Source organism: Micromys minutus (genome assembly GCF_963924665.1).
Source record: "Micromys minutus genome assembly, chromosome: 21".
NCBI classification, from domain to species: Eukaryota; Metazoa; Chordata; class Mammalia; order Rodentia; family Muridae; genus Micromys; species Micromys minutus.
The window spans coordinates 3,333,056-3,352,773 of NC_137956.1; the positions used below are offsets into that span (position 1 = coordinate 3,333,056).

Here is a 19,718-nt window from a genome sequence, read left to right on the forward strand (position 1 = left end):
GTTTGTCTGTCTGTCTGCGTACCTATCCAGGATATTTAAAGGTGAAGGAGCTCATGTGACCCTCCAGATGCTTCCCTTCCCCATCCATAGAATGGGAATGCTAACAGTTGCCTCCTTCGGGGATGCTGTGCACACGGAAGTCAAAACAAGCTAATGAGGTCAAAAACTTTGAAAACCACACAGTGCTCTGTAACTCTCGGCTGCTGTTACTGCTGCAGGAAAATGACGATGAGGCTGCTTATGGAAGGGGGTGTCGAGGGGTGGGACTTTCCTAATTAGGGGTCTAATTGTTTTGGTGATGTGTGGCAATGATTTCAGTACTGTCATGAAAGAATCCAAAATCAAGGGAAGAAAAGGCTATCTTCTTGGGGGAAACTAGCATTCTGAGCAGTATATATTTAGTAGACACAATGGCAAAACAAGTTGATTATGAGTTTTCGGAGTGTGCAGCTGGACCATGGCACATGGTGAGGAGGGGGCAGGGAACAAAGCCACGCTATATTCCATGTCACAGGTTCAGGGTGACAGGATACTCTCCTTCTACCACAGAGATAAAAGGAGTGAACCTCAAGGGTGGGTCAATCCTTCCAAGGAAGGAGGGACAAAATTGTCACCTCTGGGTTGCTGATCCTGCCCTGTAGTGGACTTATGCCGAGCACTTGTGTAAGTTGTAGCGATGTGGATGAGCGTGCCACCCCTGAAGGGATGGTTTGAATGATAAAGTAACCTCAACTAAGCAGACCAGTCAGAAGAGGCCTCCTCAGCAGGACTCACAGGTCCAACTGAAGCCTGGGCCTCTCCTTTCTCAGCTGGACTCCCCTAAATAGGGTGCAACCTGCAAAACCGATTTTGGAGGTCCTGAAACCAGAGCAGCCAAGACTTCTGAAGACTGGGGTTTCCAAAGGCATTCCAAGCAACTCGGAGGCTGTAGGCCAGCCAGAGTCAGCTTTGACACAGGGGCCAAGCTGCTGTGTACCACCACAGGGGTGGCCGCAGGAGCCTTTAATACCCCAGGAGTTTTAAACTGGGGATAAAATATAGTGACTAATCCACAAAGAGACTCAGCCATTTGACTGAAAATAAAATCAAACGCCTTAGGGTTTTTCTTTTTAATCTTTATTGGTTTTTCTGCTTACAAAAGTAAAACATGCTGGTTGTAAAAAAAAAAAAAAATTCAAATATTAGGGAAATACATAACAGGGCAAAAAAAAAAAAAAAAAAAAAAAAAGTCCTCCACACACTCAGCCTTCTAAAAATGGGAAAAAACCCACCTCAAAAGATTTGTGCAAATAAGAGGGCTGTTTCCAAACAGATCTTTGCTGGTTTTTTTTCCCCAACAACACAAGCAAAGCTGATAGACATCCACATACATGACAGATATTCTGTCATAACTGCAGCCATGTTGACCCCCTGGCCACTTTCGTGGCAGGCAGAAGTCAAACCAAACACATATAGTCCAGGATAGTGCGGGTGCTGAGGAGAGAATGCATGAGAACCTGACTTCAGTCACTAGTGCCCGTGTTAGAAATTAAAATTAGGTGGGTGGCGAAATGGAGACAGAAGATTCCAGGTCTAGCTATATTGGTCAGTTCCGGGTTCATTGAAAAACCTTATCTTAAAAAAAAAAAACAAAATGCAGTTCAGAGCCGTGGAGGAAGACATCAAGGGTTAGCCTCCACGTGCACTCACAGGAACACAAGGAAAGTATGGTGCACAGATGGTTTGCAGTGAGGGATGATAGTGTGAGCTGAGTCTATCTATGCTGCATTCATTGTTTTCTATGAACCAATAGGAAAACTTCCTACATCCCACTACAATGTGTGACATGCACTGTCTCTGCGGCTAAGTGCGGCTGTGTGGGGTGCTGCTGTGGCAGCCAGCACGAACTGCCTTTCACGGTCCCTAGCAAATAAGCAGCTTTTCTCTATCCCCACTTTGCAAAGAGCTTAGACTCTGGAGGAAAGAATTCCATTCCACGAGGACTCCTTATCAACAACAACAGGGAAAAGAACTAGTGGTTACCAAATGAGTCTGAAAGAACCATGTGGAGCATGTCTGAGTTGGATGCACATGTAAAATGGCCACATGGCAATAGCTGAGGCCACCGTTCATATACTATACCAGCAAGTCTTCAACTAGGAAGCTGGCATCAGAGGGGTTAACTAATGCGCCTAGGCTTAAGAATTGGTAAGCCTGAGGTGAGTCACTGGAAGGTCAAACCTTCTACCTGGAATTCTGCAAAATAGAAAGGACGGCCCAAAATATGGATGGTGACTTTCAGCTATATGCTAGACAGGGAATTCCCAGGACAGGCTACTGACATGGGCTTCTTTAACATGTAGGCTTATCCCAGTGGCTGAGGTAGTGTCCCTTGATTCTCCATGAATGATTGTGTACCAAGGACAAGCTCATTGGTGTTGGTCGTTCAGATGGTTTGGCTTGGCAGGACAGCAGGATGAGAAAGTTTCTATTATTTTGTGTGTGTAGGCACAAATGTCCTATAGCACACATATGGTGGTCAGAGGACAACTTGCAGGGGTCATTTCTCTTTTGCCGTGTGGATCCTAGGGGCTGATCTCAAGTCATTGGATGTGTTGTCAAAGGTCTTGTCCTCTGAGCCACTTTGCAGGCCCCAGAGCTGCATTTGCTCTTAAACAGTCTTCTCGGCCATAGGAGGGACAGACGACTGCCTCTCCCTCCAGCAGATTAGAAATAAAAAGCAAGCAGAGCTGACCGAACACCCAGCTCAAGGGTCACGTGGTTCATTGGCACACTGGCGTTTCCAGGTTGCTGCTTGTCAGCTCCAAAAATCTGCCTCTGCAAGTGTGGATGCAGATCCTGCCTGGCTTACTTACAGTGCACGAGAGCCAATTATTTAGACAGTGGGACTGGGGGAAATATGGGCAGAGGAGAGTTTTCATAGCAAGACTGTTCAGTGCGAGGCTAATCTGGGTCTATACGGCCACATCTGGCTTCCAGTGGTCTACTGCTCAGTGATATTGGCTGGGAGCAACACACATGTGTGGCAGATTAGTCTGTGTATGTGTGATTGTCAACCACGGTGGTATCTGACAGAGAACATCCTTTGGAATGAAGGCTGAGTTCATGTGTATAGATACAGGCGCTAAGGTGCATCATTTGAGCTGAAAAAGTACTATTTGGAGAAGACTGTGCTTCCTGGTTCAGAATGGAAAGGCTGGACACATGGGAGGGGAAGGGATTTTTGTCATTCTTTTGGAAACGAAAACTGAAATTGGGGTCCATCTTATGAAATATATGGGGGGGGGGCGTAGACTATCATTTTCCCCTCTGGGATTCACTTGAGTCTGTCCATTGAATAGCAGTGTGGCTGGGGAGGGCTTCTGCATGCTGAGGGGAATTGAACAGAGAGGTAAGTGCCTTGCCAGGCTGCAAATGTTTGCTGTGAGAATGTCAACACATGTGATCAGATGACATTCAGAGAGCAGGTGCATTTTCCTCTCTTCTGAGATTATTATCTTCTGAGATAAGACAGCCATTCAGGGGTCAGCTAGCAGTTTAATCGGACCAAACCTGGAGCTGAACCTTGTTCTACAGAGACCCTTCGGTCACCACTGGGAAGTGCCTGGACAAGCTTGTTCTAACTAATTCTGATCCTTTAGCTAACATTGCCACTGAGGCCAAGCACAGCTCTTGGGAACAAAGGTCTAGGGCCATGCCCTCATTGAACAGATAAGTGAGTCTACGTGAGCCCATTCATTCCTAGCTTTGTGGTCTCTGTGTAAACTTGTGCAATCAGCGTGGGTTTGGATAACCTTGACATCTGAAAAACCTGAACTTTATGTAAGGCTGAAAACCAAGGATGCTGAGGCCTGACTCAGGTCCCCGACCCTGGCCCAGCAATACCAAACCAGTCTGCGTCTGTGCTGCCATTGATCGATGCCCTTCCATGTGATGCTAAGAAAGAAATACTTCCAGCCCTTCCCCGTGTCATGAGCAGACCGCCAGACCTCCCTGTATATAAAGTATTACTGTATCCATTTTAAAGAATTTTGAGTACTCTCTGAACTCCCCCTTTCAGTTTTCATTTCTGCTCCACCCAGAGTGCCTCAGCAGAATTCACACCCCTACCTGATTCAGGAAGTTTTAGTTTCCCTAGAGGGTCCAGGCACCCGTGGCCTTTAGATTCTTATACAGAACTGATATACATATCCACCATCATTAAGACAGACTGAAGATGATTTTGTTCTTACATCTGTGTGCACATGTGTGTGGAGACCAAAGGCTCTCAGTCATGTGTCTTTCTACATGGAGGCATGGTCTTTCATTGAACCCAGTGCTCAGCATGTCCGTCGGTCTGGGTAGCCAGCTTGCTCTGGGGAAACTCTCGTCTCTGCCTCCCAAACACAGGAATTTCAGTCTTGGCCACCAGGCGTTCGGGTGGGTGCTGGAGATCAGAAGTCTCATGCTCTACTTGCAAGGCTGAACCCTTATGCCCAGAAGATTGGCTCTTGAAAGGCCCAGTTTAAAGAAGAATGATGCTCAATTTACCTCAAGTGGTTCTGATGCTTATTTCCACTCCGGGGCCTAAAGAGGTCTGCTGGGGTCATTCCAGTGTTAGCTGGAAGTGTGCACAGGCAGAAGGCAGCTCCTGGTGGGTTGTCTTTATTTCACACATAAATTCTGTTGAATGAGTGGACGGAATACTGTTGCCTAATTATTCTCTTCCTGGCAGGTCAGGGTGGAGGCAGCCAGTTCTTATTAAGACTAGTCCGTGCCTTAGGTTGGAAATGTGGGCTGATGGCCCTTTTTAGATGCCTTTGCTCTCTGCCACTTGTCTGAAATGCACTAGTGCCTGGTGCTGCAAGACAGCCTTTCCCGTGACTCCAGCAAAGAGATGGAGAGGAACACTCGATATGAGGCTGTACAGTATATGTCTCTAGGAAGTCAAGCGAGGCGAGGTTGGAAACGGGGTTTTTATTCATTCAACTCTAAACATTCTAAGAAGCAGTGTCACCATTATGAGGCAGTAGACCTCCAAATGATATCAAAGAATTTGTGAGATTTGGACAGTCTCTACGTCTGGGCTGGAGAGGTACCGTGGTGGTTAAGAGTGCTTGCTGCTCTTCTGAAAGGACCTGAGTTGGGTTCCTGGTGCCCATGGTGGACAAACTCCAGCTACAAGGAGTTTGTGCGCCCTCTTCTGGCCTACAGAGGCATTGCTGCCACATGCATATACCTACACGCATACACAGCCAAGTCAGATGAGCAAACATAGGATACAGTGCTGAAAAAATACATAGGAGAAGACTGTCCTTCTAGAATAGCTGAAAGTCAGCACAGCACTCATGTTTATTGTCTTGGGAGTTAGCAGGCTGCATGGTTTATAATGAGCTTTAACTCAGTGATTTTTGTATATTTGGATATGTTATCACATCATTGCATCAAGTATCCCCGGATATGATATTTCATTAGAAGAGAGTAGGCCGTGTGTTCGTGCATGCATGTGTGCGTGTGTGTGTGTGCGCGTGTGAGTGTGCACATGTGTGCATGTGTGTTGCATGCATCACACAACAGAGTCCCTGGATGAGACCATTGCTTTGTGAGAGGCATAAAGCTACCTTAATACTGCATAAAATAAAATTGGCTATGGTACTTGCTTTCTGTCTAATTTGGTAGATGATGTGCTGTGGTCATAGGCAAAGGTGAAAACTTTGAAATGTAAGTGTGTAGCACGCCAGATCATTCTCGGTAAAGGGGTGGGGGGGGGCATCCCCACCAGACAGAGGAGTCTCCGTGGCTTCACATATAAACCCCATTTAAGGGATGAGTTATTTAATTCTGTATATTTTCTGTTTTTCAATTCTATTTCTTCTACCTCTACTTGAAAGACAGTGTGTGTATCTAGAGATATGCCTGGCCAGGACATAAAACTTTGGTGTCATATCTTAATCATTTGGTTTTCCAGAGGCAAGCAGCCTTAAATAATCAATGGCATAAAATCCATGGATGCTGCACAAAAAATAAAATAAAATAAAAATCAATTTCCATCGGTAAAAAAAAAAATCAGAAGCAACCTCTCCTGTTTGTCAAAATTCATCATTATTAAATTCAGGCAGGATATTAACTTTATGGCTGAAAGGTTTTGGCTGTACAGATGAACTAATTTTGATCCCATGGCAACTACATTAATTCTCTGAAAAGATGAGCGAGGAGCCCTTCCTATCGTACGTAATTTATTAATGTTTTGAATTGAATCATTTTCCTAAGTAGACCTGACTTTTGGGGGGATGTATTTTTCTTTCCCAGTCAAGAGCCCCATGCTCAGCCAAGACAGATTTATGACCTTTAAAAATAATGACTGAAAAGGAGCTGGTAGGAGGGGACATGTTTGAGTGTCTGCTTTTCTCTGAGGCCCAAACTGCGAACTCTCCAGTTCTAGAAGCCTTTGAAATGCTGATTCCAGTCTTCTTGTGGGCTCTTAAACACCTTCTCAAATGACCCATTTTAATAACCCGAAAGCTATTATATAACGAGCAGCCATAATTTAGTCCAGGGCTCTAGGGGGACCCTCACAGTTCAGCAATGAATAGTTAATGCAGGATAATGTTTAGCAGGTTATTAGTTTTCACTATACAAATGCTGATCGGGGAACGCTTTTATAAGGTGTTTAAAAGAAAATGTAATTAACTGGTTGCATGCTTCTGTTGCAGCTCAAATTGAAATTATTCCATGCAAGATCTGTGGAGACAAATCGTCAGGAATCCATTATGGTGTCATTACGTGTGAAGGCTGCAAGGTAAGCTGTTTGAATTGTTGTTATTGTTTCTATTCATGTTACAAGGCATCTTTGCAATTTCTATTTTTTACCTCCAGCCTATCTAAAAGTTCAACTCCTGAGCTTCTGAGTGATGCCGACAGGGTGTGGTCAGTGCCGTGCTGTTAAATAGTGATTACTGCATTTGCATAGACTGTAGTTCTTTCTTTAGCGAGGGACCAGAGTTGATTTCACTACCTCTGGGGATGGAGAGATGATGATTCAGTGGGGAATAGCATTCCGTGTGTGAGAACTCGGGACCTGAATTCAAACCCCTGGTGCCTATTCAAAAACTCCAGAAATGGCCACTCATGCCTGTTAGCCAAGCCTTCTGTGGTAGAGACCCCTGAGGCTTACTGGCCAGCTCACCTGGCTGCAGCACTGAGCTCCAGGTTCAGCGTGAGACCCTGCCTCCCAGGAATAAGGCAGGGAGCTACAGGGAAGGACACTGACATCTGTTCTGGCCTCCCTTGCTGCAAAGTGCAGGCACACGCTGAGACCTTGGATAGCCCATGACTGGATTTATGAGAAGGTATTTCCCGTAAAGTTTCACATGGTTGTGACTGTGTGTTTCTGTTGCTATTCAGATATTAAGTTATGGGAAGAACTGAGCTTTACTCCTGGTGTCACCCGCCACATCTTAGCCTTTTAATCCCTCTACTTCATCCATAAAGTAGCCATGACACCTGCCCGTTCCACCCGTTAGTCTATTCCAAGAATAGGAGGTGCTTATAAGAAATCTGGGAAGTCTCACTTGAGTCGAAATAGCACCTTCAGTATTGCTACTGTGACCATTTGTATGAATGTAGAACAGGCTTACTGTGAGGATGGAAAACATTATTTTAATCAATCCAAGACCACGCCCCCAAACTGTTACCCAAATTTCCATTGGTTGAATTTTAAATTCTTCTGCATGTATGGGAAGAGTCCTAAGACATGGTTAAAATGGCCCGAAATGAGTGGAAGAGTTGCTATTTGATGCAAAGACCTAGGAGACAGTAATAGCCAAACCCAGATTAGCTCTGCGGCTTTTGAAGACTGGGGGCTGGGGGAATGTGTGAACTTGGTTTGCTGCCCATTAGTGAAAACTAGAATGTATTTCATAAGATAGAATCACCAGCAGACATATGTACATAATGGCTGTGAGATCATTTTTTAAAATTCTTCCTTATACTGCTAATCATATCATTGGCTGATTTACATGTATGCAAATGCACCATCTAGACTGCAGGTTAATGAAGATGGGTTTTTCAAAATTATCGTGCATAATGGTTTGGGGCAGGAAGAAGAGGGGCCATGGCCTGCAGGCGGAGGTCAGGCCCTGCAGGAGTTTGCTCTCTTCTCCCTTGTATGCCCTTAGGACTCAGGTCATCGGTCTGGGTGGCAAGTCCCTCTACCCACCCACCAAGCCACCTCACTGGTCCAAAGTATGGGGCTTTTGTACATCACCAAATCCTTTTGTACTTTTTTAAAAGGCCACCTACCTTTCAGAAGTGGGGAACTTGTCACTGGAGGGGAATTCTGAATTATTCATCTCTGTGGTTAAGGCCTCACGGTACTAAATTTAAAAAAGAGAAAAAGAAAAAGAAAAAAGGACTATGCTCCTTTCTTCCTCAATCTGGCCTCTCTGAAATAAGTTATTTTAAAGATGAAGTACTTGGGGCTGAAGCAAAGACTGAGTGGGTAGTGCTGCTCTGTAGGCAGGGGGCCTAGCACTGCGCCAGGCAGATCTCCAGAGCTCACCAGACCTGAAGCAGTGAGTTTGCTCCTCAGACCTCTGCATGTCCCACACACATGGAAAGAAAGTTGAAATCCTAATCTAGCTATGCAGATGACCCGTCTGGGCCAGCTGGTTCAAGTTCAGTCTCTGTGACCCCAAAGTTATGTCCTCAGTGGGAGCACCAAGTCCTCTCATCCCTACAGCAGTATCTGCGCTGTTGTCCTCCACATGCATGGCCTTCGTGCACTGTACATCCCCTGGGTCCTATGCCACCCTGCATCCTTGCATTCTGTCCCAAAAGCCCAGCACTCGCTCTGAGTCCATCAGCCATGCCGCTGTAGTTCTATGTACTGAACTGACAATGTGCCATCTAGAAAAATGAAATTCAGGGGTAGAGTAGGGTGACTTGTGTGCTATGCCTCAGGCTCATTAATAACAGGCTATTCAGTAAGTCCTGGATTGACAAAGTACACATGCACAGGACACATTGTAAGGCCCAATATTTATTCTGGGGAAAATACATAAAAACAGTCAAGATAACAGCAGTTCCAGTCCTAGTATATCTAGACACCCTCATCCCCACTCCCCAAATCCTGTCCATACGACACCTCCATGTTGAAATGCGTTCAACTCATCTGCTCATGTGACCTCCCACAGTGAACACCACTAAACCACTAGAGTATGGTTTATTCAGTGCTGTATAGTATTATGAGTTTGGCTTTGAGGGACCTGTTCTATACTGTAGTGTATGACTGTAAAATTTTCTCCCTAGTTACAGTGAAATGCCACTGTCATTAATCATCGTACTGTAACCAGGTGGACATGATCCCGCCTTGACAAATCATAGATACGTTTCTTCCTGGCAGTATAATTAGACACAGGAGGGTAAACTGCATTATGTATCAAATGGATCTGTAATTTGGAGGGGGATAGGAAATGGTCTGTGTTGTTGTAGCAGTTACTTTTCTATTGCTGCAATAAAACGTAAAAAACACAACTTATAAGTGAAAGTCACTGGGCTTACAGTTTTACAGGGTTAGAGTGTGTGAAGGCATGTCAGTAGGAAAGCTAAGAGTTCACATCTCAAACTGCAAGTGAGAGGTAAAAGGCAGGAGTCTGCTGAGTCCTCAGAGCTCACCTCCAGTGACACACCTCCAACAATGCCACACCTCCTAATCCTTCTCAAACAGTTCTACCAACTGAGGACTAAGTATTTGAACATATGAGTCAGCGGGGGCAGGGGGAGACTTTTATTCAAACACCACTGTCATTTTCTGAGCTAGCTGTTTTATAGGTATATCTAAATATCAACCTGACCATAAAGAAGCCAGAGAATATGATCATTGAGTTCATTATCATTTTTCTATATAGTTTCTTAGGTAAGCAAAACCTAACGCTCCTCCCTTGTTTCTGGTTCTTCCCAGTTTGCCCTCTGCTCGTGTCCTTGGAATCTAGACAGGGGCAGTGTACTACATGGTCTCTGAGTGTCAGACTAGCTGGGTTGGAATTCTGCCTGGGACTTGTTGAGCAGTGACCTCATCACCTAAATTATCAGTCAGTTCTCCCAGCCTGTTAGGTAAGGGTAGCTGCTTGCTGGAGTGCCTACACGCATCCAGGTCAGACACTCAGGAGAAGCTGTGCAATAAACACTCATATATCAGAGCGTTGGCTGCTGTCACCCAAGGTAGACAGGTACTATTAATGGGATATCCATGGTCTAGTCTTGTCTTCTGTAGCCATTGGCACTTTTTTCATGTCAATGCACAGGATAGTAAAAGCAATACTAGAACTCTCCCTTGGAGCCATGTACCATAAGCACTCTAAGGAATCCAAAGATGTAACTGCCTAGATCCTCCCTCAAGCAGTTTGTGGTCTATCTGTAGAGAAGAGGCCTGCTCAGCGTAAAAATAACTGTGTATAGACTTGCCAATGCCTATATTTAGCTGATGGTATTAGAGAAATCTGGGCCTGGTTCAGTGTCACAGGCACCAATATGGAGCCATGGAGGCATCCTGGGCTGAGAGTTGAGGATAATTGGGAATGGTGCAGGGAAAATGACCTGCAATAGTCAGCCTTGGCTGTAGCCACTGCGTTTAGGGAAGGGCAAACACCCCAGGCTAAGGAAAATAAGCGCTGCTTTCTATGGGTAGTGGAAGGGAGCAAGGGTTCCCGCCACCAAGACTGAAGGATGCTATTATGGGGAGAATATATCATTATTATGTGCTTTGCTTGCTCTCTTGAAAGAGCACCACAGCAGTATGCAACGGTTTCCCTCTGTCGGGATGTTTCTGAACTCCTGGAACCAAATCTGGTTGAACCCTGATAAGAGTGACCAGCCAGTGGGAACCAGAGGTTGGAAAGGACAGAGAAAAGGCCTAGAAACAATGTCCGGGGCTCTAGATAGAGAGCTGACCTTCCATCCTGACCCTGAGAAGGAAAGACCATGCTGAGAACTGTGCCTGCCATTAGACCTTTGAGAAATGGCCCAATGGTCACAGGCTCTCACTTCTAACAGCAGCTCAGCTGATAATGGGACATTTCTCTCTGTCAGACACCTGCTTTTTGTTTGTTTTTCAGATCCATAACTGCTTTAGGCTTTTTGTCTCTACAGTTTCAACTGTAAGGTTGTTTTAAGAGGTATATGTATGTGTAAGTGCAGATACCATGGAAGTCGGGAAAGGGTGTGAGATTTGACTGCAGAAATGGAACCTGGAACCTTTGCAAGAGCAGAAGTGTTCTAGCCTCGAAGCCCTTTGCCTCTGTTTTAAAATGTATTGTATAGTCTAGTACTGGAGCTAGTAAATTTCTCATATTTAAGACCCTTTGCTCTCCATAAAAATGCATATAACCTGCATACACACACACACACACACACACACACACACACACACACATAGCAATCATAGTATACTTAACATATGAGATTCATTTATCTGAAAAAAAAAATCATCAGTGACTTGTAGCTAAGATCATGTCCTACATGAAACTTCCTCTTCCAGCCAGTTACAGGGAAATCATCTCTTCACAAGCATCTAGTAAAATAACTATAGGAAGGTTTTTTTTAATGATATTTAGAGTGTATGTTACAGATATTTTCTCCCCTCTGAGGAAATCATCAAAGTGTGTGGAGCTTTGTGGTGCTTGGCTGGGAAGAAACTCAATGACTATTCCCTTTAGGCCTTACTAGCTCTACATGAATTCTGCTATTTTCGTTATTCAGTTGTAAAAAGTCACTATGACCCCTGAGCTGACTCTGTGTGGTTTTCAACACTAACGCTTTTGTGTTCAATACGTTTTATTTTTAATGCTTTAAAATGCCTAGACCTGAACTAGAACTCAGCCTTTTAAAATGAAAGTCAGGGCTGGGAACAAGCAGCCACTCCACCCTTCCGCCATCTGAGTTTTCCATTGTGTGTGTTGGGTGATGCAGTGGGTGGAGCAGATGGGGTGGGAGGAGCAGATGCGGTGGGTGGAGCAGATGCGGTGAGTGGAGCAGATGGGGTGGGTGGAGCAGATGCAGTGGATGGAGCAGATGGGGTGAGTGGAGCAGATGGGGTGGATGGAGCAGATGGGGTGAGTGGAGCAGATGCGGTGGGTGGAGCAGATGCGGTGGGTGGAGCAGATGCGGTGAGTGGAGCAGATGGGGTGGGTGGAGCAGATGGGGTGGGTGGAGCAGATGGAGTGGGAGGAGCAGATGCGGTGGGTGGAGCAGATGGGGGGGGTGGAGCAGATGCGGTGGGTGGAGCAGATGGGGTGGGTGGAGCAGATGGAGTGGGAGGAGCAGATGCGGTGGGTGGAGCAGATAGGGTGGGAGAAGCAGATGGGGTGGGAGGAGCAGATGCAGTGGGAGGAGCAGATGCAGTGGGTGGAGCAGATGCAGTGGGTGGAGCAGATGCAGTGGGTGGAGCGCTCTGCTTCAGCCTCCAGAGCCAACGATCTTAGGTTCCAGTGTGGTAGATAGAATCTTCCCTGTCTGAGTACCAGATTTCTGGAGGGTTCTCCTGGGGTTGCTGAGTGTCTTTCCCAGGACTGGATCTCAGAAAGTTGGCACTCAGGCGCTGGCAACATCTACCCTTACAAACGGGACACATGAGCTGATGTCAGCTTCCAGTCAGAGCTCAGACACAGGGCTCCAGGAGGAGCTGGGCCATTATCTGTAGAAGAAGGTTTTCCTAGGAGGTGCTGTGGGATGCTCGGGCACAGGTGGGATGGGGGCAGGATAGTTGTGCACCAGCTAACTGATGCCAAGGAGACCGCCTGTTCTCCTCTACAGACTCGAGTCTTTCTTTACTGCTTAGGAGACTTAATCCTGCTCTGACTCCATTTCCACTTTCTCTCTTCCTTTGCCTCTTCCTCTCCCTGACTTTAATCTGTGGAGGACCTATCCTCACCCTCAGGAAACCAGACAGTTGCCATCTTTCCCCCATTGTCCAGCTTCTCCTCTTTCTATCCACACTCATCCTCACCGTCCTGGACATTCTCAGAAGAAAGCTCCCAGGTTCGATAAAATCAGGACATAGGACATCCGATTATATAGAGCTCTTCTCAGCATAGAGCCCACTGTGCAGTCTCCTGAATTTCCAATTCGTAGTCAAACTGCAAGATGCAATGCTTTGGGCAGGCATAGGAGCACTCACAATAACTCAGAGTCATGAATAAATCTTGGTTGTCAAAAAGCAAATGTGTAGCCATTCCAACTCGTCTGCCATTAGAATTCCGCGAGGCAGCTGTCAGCTGTTTTCTTGTAATTAAACAGCCAATGAGCAGCTAATTAAGACATATGTGTACACAGAAGTGGAAGTGGGTATGTTAATGAACTGTAGGAATCAATTCATTACGTGAAAATTGTCAAAAGACCAAACATCAGATCAGTATTGCAGTGTGCTTTACAGAGAAGCAGCCCCAAGCAGGAAGGACCTCCAACTCCAGGGCAAGACTCCTGAGCCCCCCCACCACCACCACTCAGTGTCCAGCCAGCCCACACGCTTGAGTGAAATCAATAATAACCCCGATGTAAAAAGTGACTGATATTTCAAAAAAAAAAATTTAATGAGATAGATCTAGCAAACTAGTTTTCCCACCTGAGTAGGAATGGAGCCTGTCTCACGCTCCATTTTGTCTTTATCTTAACTTTCACTTCAGATCTAAGTGGGTAGAGGGCTTAGTTTTCCAATCTTCCCTGCATATTTCTGTGACCTAAAACTGGTGAGATGTCCTCATGATGATAACGTGCTGGCTACACACGTTTGATCCCTAGTAACATATACTTAAACTCCCCAGAGAGTCCCCGAGGCCAGCCTAGCCTCTCTGCTGAGCCTGAGGACATGGTGACAGATCCCTGCCAGGGAGGGAGGGATACAGATCCCGAGGACTGATGCCCAATGTGGACCTTTGGCACACTGACCACCAAAGCAAGCCTTTGGAATAAGATGCACCTAGAATCAAGAACTCAGATCCAGCACCTCCTGTCATCTGCTTGCTGTGAGGTCTTGAACATATCTCTCTGAACTTTAACCCTGAACATACAACAGGTATGCAAATAGATACTTTACATACAGTTGATGAGGCGTCCTCCACAGCACCCAGAATGGTGCTCAGAACATGACCGGTGCTGGGCCCTCTTCCCCCCTTTCACCCTGCTGTGCCGTCAGCAGGTGTCTGAGTTAAGTCTTTGGAACAAAGAAGGCAGTGGAGGCAGTGATGGTGGGTAGAGGGCTGAGTCACAGTAGGCGTATGCCTGGGAGGGGCCAGCTCAGAAAGGTCCCAGAGAAGGGGTGGGGAAGGAAATTCTGAGTTTCCAGGCAATAGTGAGGACAGAGGTCCTTTGAAGAACTAGAACACAGCTTGGTCTGTGTAGGACTTTGGAAGGAGGGAGATATCAGGAGGGTGAAGCTGGGGGCTGACAGGCAGGGAGGTGACTCCAGCCACAGGCGTTGGGTAAGTATGTACCTGGATTTGATGGAGGAAGGAGCTAATGAAAGCCTGTGGTTTCAACATGAAATTGGATTGATAATTTCATCTCCACTACGAATAAGACAGTGAGACAAGAGACATGCATCTTGGAACGCCACATCTTTGTTCGTGGAAATGGGAACACCTCTGCCAAACTGTCTAGTAAATTTCAAATTCTGGATGAAGTGCTTCCATTTTTCTACAATATTCCCAAACCACATGGCCACGGCTAGGACACAGTCTCCCATTTGGGTCTGCACTAGGCCACTTTATTGCTTGTCAGTCTAGACAGCCACCAAAAGTAGTAGCCATCAACTGAGCCCCAAAGCGTAGCATTTGCCAGTTTCTGTGGTATAAACACTCCACCATGAGGCTATTGCAAGCACCCCAGTGCACCGGCTTGCTGGGGAGTCAGGAAGAAATAACCAATGCTTCAGTATCTCCAGCTCTGCCACCCTTCCAATACACTGGACATCACCTCTTAGAATAAATAATCTTTTTAGTGGTGTTTAGGCTTAACTACTGGATTGAATGAATTTACTGACATTTAGTATTCACCTCTAGAATGCAGGTGAACTTTCTGTGGTGAACACCCTGGCTCTAGTCTAACCCAGGGAGTAGAAGAAAGTCCCACACAGTGGTCAAATTTGAATATATATATATATATATATATATATATACATATCTGTATATATACCAAATGGCCACTTTGATTTTCCAAAAGTAAGCAATAGACACGTCATAAACAAGACTCAGAAATGCACTTTAAAGACAAAGCCACACAGGGCTCCAGGGATGTCTCAGCAGCTAAGAACTTCATTCCTCTTCCAGAGTTCAGTTCCCAGCACCTGCTTCAAGTGGCTCAGAACCCTCTGTAAACTCTAGGGAATCCAGTGGCCTCTTCTGGCCTCTTAGACACTGCACTCAAGTATACAGCCCACACCCAGGGACGCTCATGCATAATAATTAGTTCTTATATTTTTGAGATTATAATATGATTAATTACATCATCTCCCGTGCCTCACTCCAGACCATCCCATCCGGATGCCCTTCCTTGCACTCTCTCATTAATTATTTAATTAATTTCGGTTAGTTTTCATTTTGCACTTCAATAATTTCAGTTAATACTCAATTATTTAATTAATTCTAATAATTTTAGCCAACCAGTCTATCGTTTCATTAACTGTGGTTTCACACACACACATACTCACACATATTCCTAAACGCAGCCTGCTTAGTCTGCACGGCGTTGCTGGTGCACACATGTTCCAGGGCTATCCAACTGATCTCGCATAGCAACATTCTTTGCCTGCCCCTGCCTTTCTCTGTTGGCCTTCTGGTGCCACAGAGCACCGTGTCTTATTGATGCCCTCAGTTCAGCTCATGCTCAGGCAGTCATGTCGGTGAGACTGTTTCGTGTTGCTCAGCCTCATGGGTTCCCGTGGATTGTGTCTCCGAAGGTAGAAGATCTGTGGTGCATGGGTGACTTCATCCTGTAGGGCCTGATAATCCTTTTCTCCTGCACTGAAGCACTGTTGCCACTAGGTGGTAGTAGTGTGCCACAATCCAAGCATCTCCTGCCCCAGGAAGATAGATCATGGTGACTTCGCTCAAGTCCACCATGTCTAGAGTGGAACCTACTTCAAGTGTTTTGACATGCCTTTTGTTACTGGTAAAATTGCACAGTGATGTAGTTCATGTTTTTTTCTTGACAGTCCTTGACTTGAGTGCTGGCTTTGTCATACACAGTCCCCTAAGAGCCTTGCCATAGGCTGCTCAACCTCAAACTCATGTCTCAGAGGAGCCTTCTAGGATGTGCTCCCAGAAGACAAAACCCTGCTTCTCACTCAGAAGCGTGCTGTTGCCCTGTTAAGAAGCAAGGAACCGCCTACACTTTCTACAGTTTCTTTCTCACCTCTAATTCTCCTATGGATTCCAAAGCTTTGCATGTTTGACCAGTATAACTTTCTAGACATTTAAACTGCTCAGAAATCTCTCCAAAGAATACTGGGGTAGGTTTCTGAAGAAGACAAGGAGCTCATGTGGACACGAGGACCTGAGTTAACCCATGTTTAAAGTCAGTGTGTTTGTGTGCATGTGCTTAGGGGATAGGCGGCAGAGACAGACAGATACCCAGGCCCACTGGTCAGCAAGCCTAACCTTCAGTTCTCATGAGCAACTCAGTCTCAAAATACAAAGTGGGAAAAGAAACAAAAATCTAAAGTGAATAGCACTTGATGAGAAAAACCTAGATTTGGCACTGGAGCCCACACACGTGTGTCCACACAAAGAAGGCAAAGTACTCAGTCTTTCTAAAAATGCAAAGTTCAGTTTGGCTGAGCCAGAGCAGCCTCTCCGCTCTCTACCTAGATCGCTCCGCTAGACCCCTCCCGTAGGGAATGGGATTTTCTTCTTGAGGACGGGAACTCTATCGTCTTTGTCCAAGAGAAGGGCCTTGTCCTGCTTCTCAGCTCTGCCCTCTCAAAGCTGCAGAGCAAGCATGTTCTTGATGGACTCAACTCAAGGATAAAAGTGAGATGAAGAGGGTATGTCTTCTAGGTTTTGCTTTCCTAAATCCTTCCCAACTCTGTAACTAGGCAGACAGCTTGGAAGCCAGTCACAAGCTTGGCTTGCTGCCCCTCCTCCCTCCCTAGACACACAGAATGCTGCATTAATTTCCCTTGAAGTTTACAGCCTGATTCGCTCAGATGTCCCTAACGAGAGGGACTTTGAGCCCTTGCTCTGAGTTTCATTGCTGTTCACTCCAGGAATGAGCCAGATTGTGATACGGGTAGGGTAGACACGCTGGGGCAGAAAGGAAGGGAGATGCTGGAATTGGAGGCTGATTTCTCCTGTGACTCCCACCCCACCTGAGCCACAGTATCAGACCATGGTGTGTTGATAAGATGCTTGTACAGTGGCGGTCTGGGCCAGGTGAAGGAACACATCTAAGGAAAAATGTTAATTTTAGAGTTAATCTGTCCTGCTACTTACTGTGGGAACAAAGGGACAAACGTGTTCTGGAAAGAAGTATGAAAAAAATCTGTCCTGGCTTCCTGAAGCAAGTCATCCCATCCCGAGGCTTCAGTCCCTTTCCCCTTAACACAAATAAATAAAATTTAAAAAACTTAAATTCCCATGAAAGAAACATAGAGGGTGTGGCCAGTGGTTGAGCCTCGGGAAAGCGATCAATGGACGAGACCAAAGTGACTGTCCACGCAGGTGACCTCTTGGGTGTTTTAAAATAAATTTTCTTGGCTTCCTTCTAGTAAATTCTAAGAAAACTTTTCACACTCCCTTTTTACTGGGGAACACACACAAAAACATGGCTTTAAGTATTTTGACGGGGATTGCTTTCCAACACTAGCTCACATGCATCTAACTTACATGTCTTGATCCACACAGACGCAGGTCATTACACAGAGCAGCACACAAGGAAAGTGGTGGCAGATTCTGAGAGTCTTACACACCATCAGCCTGTAGAGAAATAATCAGAAAGCAAAGAGAAAAGGAGAGAATTAGAGTCACTTGTGGCCCCCACTAGCCAGGACAAACAATCCTTCTCTTTGGAGGGCTAATTTTTCATAATGTCTTTACATCAAATATGCGCTCTCTTACTCTCAGACTGGACCACACTGGCCTTAGATAGTTAGCCAATTTTATCACCTTTTTATAGGTTTTTCTGACCATGATTTCAGTGGTCACCCGACCCCGTAGTGTGAGAGTGTGCTAGAGCTGAAGTCAGTTGGGCATCTGGTGTCTAGAAAAGACTCCCGGCTTACAGGACAAGCACATTTTATTTCTGTCCTTACTAACTCTGATACAGTAGCCAAATCTGCCTCTAGAAAAATCTGTTGGCTGAAGCCTATCAATACTTTGACATTCCTTGTTCAATCTTTACTTTCACCCACCCACCAATGTCCCTTTGGTTGGAGACTTCCGTCTTTATCATTAAGGCAGCCCTGAAGATGAGCATTCTCTCTCTTGTCCCCTTTGTGCTTCTGCGTCATACAAGCAACTCCTTCACACACACACACACACACACACACACACACACACACACCCTTGTCACTGCCATGTATTTTGGAAATTATGAAATATGCTTCTAAGTAGCACATATATTGCATGAGAAACCTATGGAGGGTTGGGCTATTTTTAAGTCAGCCATAGTGGAAATACTGCACCTGTGCTAAGCTGGTGGGTTAAGTAGTCAATCCAGGTGTCATTGAACTGTTTGTGCCAATAGGTTCAGACTTGGGGAGTGAGAGATAGCCAAACAGCCAGAGGCTTGAGTGGTAGAGAGAAAACACGACGGCACACCACGGCTCACCCAGACACACCCAGACAGAAGCGAGCTAGGTACAAATGCATCTCCCTTAACTCTGGGCAGCCCAGAAAAAGTGTTTATTTTACCAAAAAGTGTTTTGGAGGCTGGGGAGATAGATGACATCATGGGACACAACACTTGCTGCACACACATGAGAACCTAAGTTCGAATCCCCAGCACCCACATAAAAAGCCAGGCATGCCGTGAAGGACGCGGAGATGGGAGGCTCGCTGGGACTTGCAACCTGATGGTCAGTTTCAGGGACAATGAGAGACCCTGTTTTAGCAAAATAAGGTGGCGTGACACCAGGACACCTCCTCTGGCCTCCGCAGCACACATGGGGACATACATGCGCACACAAACACACACGCACATGCTTTAGTGTATACCTCCACACAGGCGACAAAAGAAAAGGTATTTTGGAGATACAGGTTAAAGGCAAAACCTTAAGTGTCATTCCAGCAAGCACACTGCTTTTTTGTGATCACCCTGATCATGTGTCTTTTATCCAGGCAATTGAGTAGAAGTTAAAGGAAGTTTTGCATGTGTAAGGGCTGGAGGATTAGGCTCTGGGGGTTAATTTTACTCAAGGAAAAAGAAGTGACTTTAATTTCATTAATGGGCTCCTGGACGATTTTGCTCCAAGCTTATCCCTCTATTAAATATTAATGCCACTCGGTGCTCGATGCTGAGTGCCCAGCCTTTGGATATCACCGCTGGAAATGACACTAACCTGTTCCGTATTTATAACCGAATCACAGGGCTTTTTCAGGAGAAGTCAGCAGAGCAATGCTACCTACTCCTGTCCTCGTCAGAAGAACTGTCTGATCGATAGGACCAGCAGAAACCGCTGCCAACACTGTCGGCTGCAGAAATGCCTGGCCGTGGGGATGTCTCGAGATGGTGAGCCTCTCGTGGCTGGA

At 45.8% G+C, this 19,718-nt stretch overlaps 1 protein-coding gene across 2 annotated transcripts in view; it reads left to right on the forward strand.

The window, feature by feature from the left end:
* The window catches only part of LOC308434457 (nuclear receptor ROR-alpha), a 96,645-nt gene that overhangs the window by 52,007 nt on the left and 24,920 nt on the right, over nt 1-19,718 (forward strand). Inside the window, exons 2-3 of one of the 2 annotated variants that reach the window (XM_080934734.1) lie at nt 6,693-6,778; nt 19,568-19,698. In XM_080934734.1, the coding sequence (XP_080790860.1) occupies nt 6,750-6,778; nt 19,568-19,698 (160 nt within the window). In that variant the 5' untranslated portion in view covers nt 6,693-6,749. Of the gene's footprint in view, nt 1-6,692; nt 6,779-19,556; nt 19,699-19,718 lie in introns of both variants that reach the window. The other variant, XM_080934733.1, reaches the window with a different exon arrangement.